Source organism: Berghia stephanieae, chromosome 11, assembly GCF_034508935.2.
Source record: "Berghia stephanieae isolate SIO BIC M18660-M18661 chromosome 11, UCSD_Bste_1.3, whole genome shotgun sequence".
Taxonomy (NCBI): Eukaryota; Metazoa; Mollusca; class Gastropoda; order Nudibranchia; family Aeolidiidae; genus Berghia; species Berghia stephanieae.
In genome coordinates, this window is record NC_088370.1 from 1274413 (window position 1) to 1282528 (window position 8116).

Consider the following 8116-nt stretch of genomic DNA (forward strand, 5'->3'; position numbering starts at 1 on the left):
CGTTCAATCAAGAGACGCTACTCTTCCGCTAATCTCATTCCCTATAAAAGAAACCAGGTCTAATCCAAATAAGAATTAATATTTTCTAAAGGTTTTTTTTTAATTGTTGTACATTCGATCTCTCTCTCTCTCTCTCTCTCTCTCTCTCTCTCTCTCTCTCTCTCTCTCTCTCTCTCCCCCCCCCCCTCCTCCTCCCTCCTCAGATATTAGAGCAGAAGTACAAACGATATCACATTTGTGGCGCAATTATCATCAGCACGAACAAGGCCTTGACCTCTGCCCATTGCTTGGATTACTGGGGAGGAATCGAATACTTTGTCGCTGTAGGATTCAACAGGTAAATAACACACGCCATTACATACCTGCCTACGTGAACATTATATAAAAATGTGAAAGTGAATTTAAGCTTCAATTTAATTACAAAAAAAGATCAATCGGACGTTTCGGGTTTCCCTTTATCAACAAAACAAAACTTTGTTGAAAAAGGGGAAAGACGAAATGTCCATTTGATCTGTTTTTGTAATTAAATTGAAGCTAACATTCAATTTCACATTTTTATTTATTCCTTCGAGCTTCGAGCAGCTAGAGACTTGAAAATTAAAAAATGCGTATTTTTTGGAGGTGAAATTTGTAGATGGTCCTTATAATAAACTTTAATTGTCAACAATGCACACTCAAAAAGAGTAAATCAATAGCACTTCACAATCCTGATAGTTATAAATAGTCGGGGGAATTAGGCTAAAACCGTGCAAATTCCAGTTGAAAGTAAACATCAACATTTGCATACAGGTTACCAAGACCCATTAAAACCCATCTGATATAGAACCACTCTGGCATTCAATCATCAAACGTTTCGGTCTAAGGTCTTAAGGTGCGGCTATGTGGTCTAGTGATATGACACTCGCTTTCGGATCGGAAGTCCTTGGTTCGACCCTCGCGCTCGGCGCATAGTTGAGTCCTCGGAAAAGGCTCTTTACTCACATTCTCTCACCGTACTCAGGTGTAAAATGAGTACCTGACCGTTAACAGCGTTGTTTTTGTCCGAAAAATTGTAATATCGCCTAACAGGCGTTATGTCCCGTCCTACATGTTAAATATTGCTGTTGACCAGGGACCCCTTGTAAAGCGCTTTGAGCACATTTAGTGGATATTGCACTATATAAAGCTCAATTAAAAAAAAAAAATTCCCGATTACAGCGATATTGAGCAAGGGAAATAACTGCGTAAATACATATATTTTCTTCATATTTATTGTATTAGTGGAAATTAAGTAAAAACCGTGCAAATTGGGATTGAAAGCATGAAAATTGGCATACATGTAGCTAAGACCCATATAAATGACACTTGCTATAGAACTACTCTGTAAATTTATTACAACAGTGCGGTTTTAGCACTTTTATTTTTCCCTATATAGCATTACTTTTCCAAGGTAAATAACAACGAGAATACAATGTGCGTTCAATAATTTAAATATAATGTTGACCGTTTACAGTAGCTAACAAATGGCGTCGGGTGGGAACAGTACAGACACTGGACGTTTCAGGGTCAATCTTTCGTCAGCAAAAGGAACGTTGAAAACATTAAACAAAGTAGTAAGAATTGTATCGTGTGTATTCCTGGGTGGTTGAAGCATGGGACGTTAGCGTAGTGTTTGTCTAGTTGACATAATAACATGCAAACGCATTCCTTTTTTAGTCATATGTAATATTCTTCCACCTCTCTCTCTCTCTCTCTCTCTCTCTCTCTCTCTCTCTCTCTCTCCTCAAGATTTTGTTTTTCTTCTTCAGATTGTCTCAGCACGGACAGGCCCTGGTGAGGATCTCTGAGGTTGAAATCCATCCAAAGTACAAGCCTCACAAGGAAGGATTCCCCAATGATTTGGCAATTGTCACGTTTGAAGAACACGTGACAATTTCTGACAGGGTCCAAGTAAGTTCAAACTCGAGAAGATATAAATGGGAACGATCTAGTAGTGAAGGAAGTTGTGGTGAAGAAAACAAATCTAGTTTCTATCTCATCTCTAAACACACAAAAAATATTTAACACATGTCCACTCTCTCTCTCTCTCTCTCTCTCTCTCTCTCTCTCTCTCTCTCTCTCTCTCTCTCTCTCTCTACTTGGACGTAGCCTCCCACACAGTCCTTCCGAAGAAATCTCTGTCTTGTGCCCATCTGCCACATTCCGTCACGCCGTTGTTGAGCCATTCCTGTATATCCTGTTGCCATCTTCTTTGTGGTCTTCCTCTGCCTCTTTTGCCCTCCGCCATGCCATGCCCACACAGAAAAAAACAACTGTTATCAACAATCTATTACAGACTCCAATAAAACAACTATCATCTCCCCCCCCCCCCCCCCTTCCACCACCACCACCTCGCACAGTGCACCAACATATACACATAAACATACACACACACACACACACACACACACACACACAGCTACACATGCACACACAGGTACACATGCACATACATGCGTGCAAAAATAACCATCCGGAACACACCAAACAATGTACGACATTTACCGATATACGTTCACATCACGATTTTGTCCTGACGAGCTATCTATAAAATGCAAATCTACTCAATCGAATCCGATTTAGTTAATATTTGAATAAAAGACATGTTCAAAAGCACTTAATTTATGTGCGGCGATGTGGCGTTATGGTATGAAACTCGCTGTTGGATCGGAAGGTCCTGGGTTCGAGTTTGATCGGCGCATAGTTGAATGCTTAGAAAAGACACTTTATTCACATTCTCTCACCGTACTCAGGTGTAAAATGAGTACCTGGCCGTCAACAGTGTTGTTTTTTGTCCGAAGAAACTGTAATATCGCCTAACAGGCGTCATGCTACGTGTTGCTGTTGGTCAGGGACCCCCTGTAGAGCGCATTGAGCACATTGAGTGGATATTGCTCTATAAAAAGCTCAAGTTTTTTTCTTTTCTTTATTTCTTTTTTAAAGAATCTAACTCTTAAGGAAAGTTAACGGTTGAAAATTTAATGTCACAAATTATTACTGTTTACCTCATATCACTACTACACTACTATTACTAGTATCACTACTACTACTACTACTACTACTACTACTACTACTACACTACTACTACTACTAGACGACACTACTACTTACTACTACTACACTACTACTACTACTAGTACTACTACTACTAACTACAACAACTACTACACTACTACTACTACTACTACTACTACTACTACTACTACTACTACTACTATACTACTACTACTACTACTACTACTACTACTACTACTACTACTACTACTACTAAATACTACTACTACTACTACTACTATTACTATTACTACTACTACTACTACTACTAACTACTACTACTACTATCTACTACTATATTACTACTACTACTACTAGTACTACTACTACTACTACAACTACTACTACTACTACTACTACTACTACTACTACTACTACTACTACTACTAACTACTATTACTACTACTACTACTACTACTACTACTACTACTACTACTACTACTACTACTACTACTACTACTACTACTACTACTACATACTACTATACTACTACTACTACTACTACTATACTACTACTACTACTACTACTACTACTACTACTACTACTACTACTACTACTACTACTACTAACTACTACTTATACTACTACACTACTACTACATACTACTACTACTACTACTACTACTACACTACTACTAACTACTACTACTACTACTACTACTACTACTACTACTACTACTACTACTACTACTACTTCCACTACTACTACTACTACTACTACTACTACTACTACTACTACTACTACTACTACTACTACCACTACTACTACTACTACTACTACTACTACTTCTACTACTACCACTACTACTACTACTACTACTACTACTACTACTACTACTACTACTACTACTAACTACTTACTACTACTACTACTACTACTACTACTACTACTACTACTACTACTACTACTACTACTACTACTACTACTACTACTACTACTACTACTACTTCTACTAATAATAGTTGTAAACGTACCAAACTGGACATTACTTCCGTTCCAGATAGCAAACCTGAGCTCACCATCCGACCCGGACCATTCAGGCCAATATTGTTACGTGGCAGGATGGGGTCTCACAGAGGATTCCTACAAATACCCCGATGAGTTGCGGTTCGTTGCCCTTTACTCACTCAACAACGGCCAATGTAAAAAGTGAGTATTTTCCTGTATGTTTTGTCTGATAATTCCCTCATCTCCTACTCCCCCCCCCTCCTGCCTTAATATGGTATTATGTGGGGATTATGTGGTCTAGTTGTAAGACACCCACCTTCCAATCGGAAGATCCAGGATTGTAGTCCAACTCCTTGTGGCGCGTTTGGAGTCTGAAACCTGGGACTTCGCTTGTAAGATTACGTTTGAAAGTTGTTTTTTTTTCCAATAAAAACATTGAGCTATTATATAGCGTAATATCCACTAAACGTGCTCAACGCGCCTTGCAAGGGGTCCCTGGCCAACAGCAATACTTAGCATGTAATGGAACATGACGCATGTTAGGCAATATCACATTTTTTTCGGACAGAGACAACGCTATTATTGGGTAGGTACTCATTTTACACCTGAGTACGGCGAGAGAATGTGAGTAAAGAGCCTTTTCCAAGGACTCAACTATGCGCCAAGCGAACAAATTCGTTGTGGAATTGGGCACGATAAAAATAACTCGTTTAATAATCCTATATTATTCCACCCCCCTCACTAAATATCAAGTTTACAATAACAATTTGTGACGTCAGATTATCAAACGTTAAATTCCACTAAAATTAATTTTTTAAAAAAAAGAAGAATCATTTAAATATCTTTGAAAATGTCTTCTACTCAGAGATGACGAAATCGGAATGGATTGAGGTGTAGAATAAATAACAGATTTCGTACACTCTTGCGTTTTGGAATTCGAACTTTGTTTCCAGCCCGCACTCGTAAGCTTGTGCAGCGGTTGGGAACAAGTCCGGAATTCCAAAGAGAGAGAGAGAGAGAGAGAGAGAGAAGAGAGAGAGAGAGAGAGAGAGAGAGAGAGAGAGAGAAGAGAGAGAGAGAGAGAGAATCGTATATTACTACATGACCTAGATAGTATTGTGGGCCTTGAAACAAGGATTCCTTATTATAAATAGCTCGTTTATGCGGCTATGTGGTCTAGTGGTATGACACTCGCTTTGGGATCGGAAGGTCCTGGGTTCGAGCTTCGCTCGGCGCATAGTTGAATCCTTGGAAAAGGCTAATTATTCACATTCTCTCACTGTACTCAGGTGTAATTTGAGTACATGGCCGTTAACAGCGTTGTCTCTGTCCGAAAAATTGTAATATCGCCTAATAGGCGTCATGTCCCGTCTTACGAGTTAAATTTTTCTGTTGTCCAGGGACCCCTTGTAAAGCGCTTTGAGCAGGTGCAGTGGATATTGTGCTTTATAAAAGCTCAATTTTTATTATTTTTGTATACGCTGACACTTGCTTCCTTTAACCATATATTTTGATAGCTTTGTTTATCATTAATTGTATACATGAAGTATACATTTATGATAAAACATTCAACGTCTTTTCAAGTTCTTTATCAGATTCATGTATATTTGTTTATCATTGTATACATTAAGTATAATATTTATGATAAGATATTCAACGTTTTTTTAAAACATTTTCCTGGATAGGTATTTGTTTATCATCGTATACGTTTAGTATTCATGATAGAATATTCAACGTTTAAAAACAGTTTCATAGGTATTTGTCTATCATTGTATATATACGTTTAGTATTCATGATAGAATATTCAACGTTTTAAAAACAGTTTCATAGGTATTTGTCTATCATTGTATATATACGTTTTTAGTATTTACGATACAATATTCAAACTTTTTTAAAAACAGTTTCATAGGTATTTGTCTATCATTGTATATATACGTTTAGTATTCATGATAGAATATTCAACGTTTTTAAAACAGTTTCATAGGTATTTGTCTATCATTGTATATATACGTTTAGTATTCATGATAGAATATTCAACGTTTTAAAAAACAGTTTCATAGGTATTTGTCTATCATTGTAAAATATACGTTTAGTATTTACGATACAATATCAACGTTTAAAAAACAGTTTCATAGGTATTTGTCTATCATTGTATATATACGTTTAGTATTTATGATAAAATATTCAACGTTTTTAAAACAGTTTCATAGGTATTTGTCTATCATTGTATATATAACGTTTAGTATTTATGATAAAATATTCAACGTTTTTAAAACAGTTTCATAGGTATTTGTCTATCATTGTATATATACGGTTAGTATTATGATAAAATATTCAACGTATTTTAAACAGTTTCATAGGTATTTGTCTCTCATTGTATACACGTTTAGTATTTATGATAAAATATTCAACAATCTCTTTTCAGGTTCTTAAAGATTTTCCGGACTCCTCGTCTGGTCCGAAACCATCACACATGCGCATGGTTGTGGCCCTACTCGGCCTGTTATGGTGACAGTGGCGGCCCTCTTGTTTGTGGCGACAAGGTGGTGGGCATCCTGTCCTTGGGCCCCTGACTGTGAAGGCTGCTTCCCGCTCATCTTTGCCAGAGTTTCGTCATTCTGGAACTGGATACAGAATCACATTTAACGGAAACGAATAGAAAATAGAATTCAAGGCTGGTTTTTACAAAACTCGTTAAGTCGATTTTTTTATTTTTTGAGATTTTTCCATCCATGAGATAAAAATTGAAAAAGTAAATTTTTATTTAAGCATCTGAATTTTTCTTAGATTTGGACGAATTTGAAATTTAAATAATATGATAAAATTATAGACCGAATGAGAAATGTAAGGGGAAGTAATCCTCAATATCTCAAAATGGAAAAACGGAGTTATGGGTTTTTGGAAAAGCACTCTTCAATTTTCACGCAATATGCGGGGCTTGAAACACTGGGACAGTACAGTTATAAGGAGATCCTTACTCATGAGATTGGACTCTTTAGAATATACGGTAGAACCACGTCAATTTTGGGAATGTACCAGAAGCGAGTTGGCAGTGGTTTATTCAGTTTTTTTCTTCTTGATTTCTACTTGTTATTTCTGACCAGGCCTGCCAACTTCAAAATTGTAAAAAAAAAATTTGTAATTTCAAGGAGTTTGACATTGCATTCGCTGTAACTAAACTCTTTCCTTACCAATCTTTTTCAATATTTTCCCAAAATGGCAGGCTTACCCAGCAGAAAAATAAATGATTTTTTAAAACTCAAAACAAGCTCTCTACAGAACAACTTTATATTCTTATTTATCAAACAAATATCATTATTCAAAATTTTTTGATGTACAAAATAAATCTGATATAAGAAACAATGTATATTGTGTCGTAACAAATTAAATGTGACGATTTTTGCTATCAGGTGGTAAGGAGAGGGTTTTTAAACAATCAACAATGAATTCTCACAAGGGATAAACAACTCTTCAAAACCTTAACATTATGTCGTCTGGAAACAACTTTCATTTTCAATAAGTTTTCATGACTTCGCGTGTGATGCTCATAATATTGGTCTGAAATTGAAGCCAAACATTTCGTAATTTGACGAATTTTTCCTTATAACAGGCAGGTCTGGAAATTCTGACTCGTGGTCTCAATTGGTGTTAGTTTTAAGGTGAATCATAGCAACGTGTTATTTATTTATGGTAGAGTTTGGAGGTCTACGAATTATAAAATTTATGACAGTTGCAATAAATGGTTTTGTTAATATCAGGTTTTATGATTGAGTCCCTTTAAAATGAAGTTTTCAATATCACCTTTATCAAACTTAATTCAAGCCGTTCAAAAAAACCCCAACAAAAACAACAATTAAACAAACAAACAAAAAAAAAACAAACAAAAAAAAAAAAAAACAAAGAACAAAAAAACTAAAACAAACAAAAATAAAAACAACAAAATAACAACGAATAAACCCCCCCCCCCCCCAAAAAAAAAAAACAACAAAAAAACATATCAAAACAAACAACCCCCCCCTCCAAAAAAAACAAAAAACAAAAAAAAAACAAAAAAAAAAAAACAACAAAAAACCCCACAAAAAACAACCTCAAAAA

At 36.0% G+C, this 8116-nt stretch overlaps 1 protein-coding gene across 1 annotated transcript in view; it reads left to right on the forward strand.

The window, feature by feature from the left end:
- Positions 1-6609, forward strand: part of LOC144956840 (tabserin-like) — a 7753-nt gene extending 1144 nt beyond the window's left edge. Inside the window, exons 2-5 of the mRNA XM_078887601.1 lie at positions 204-337; positions 1788-1929; positions 4074-4222; positions 6447-6609. Coding sequence (XP_078743727.1) covers positions 204-337; positions 1788-1929; positions 4074-4222; positions 6447-6594 — 573 coding nt within the window. The 3' untranslated portion in view covers positions 6595-6609. The remainder of the gene's footprint in view (positions 1-203; positions 338-1787; positions 1930-4073; positions 4223-6446) is intronic.
- Positions 6610-8116: the final 1507 nt, after the last annotated feature.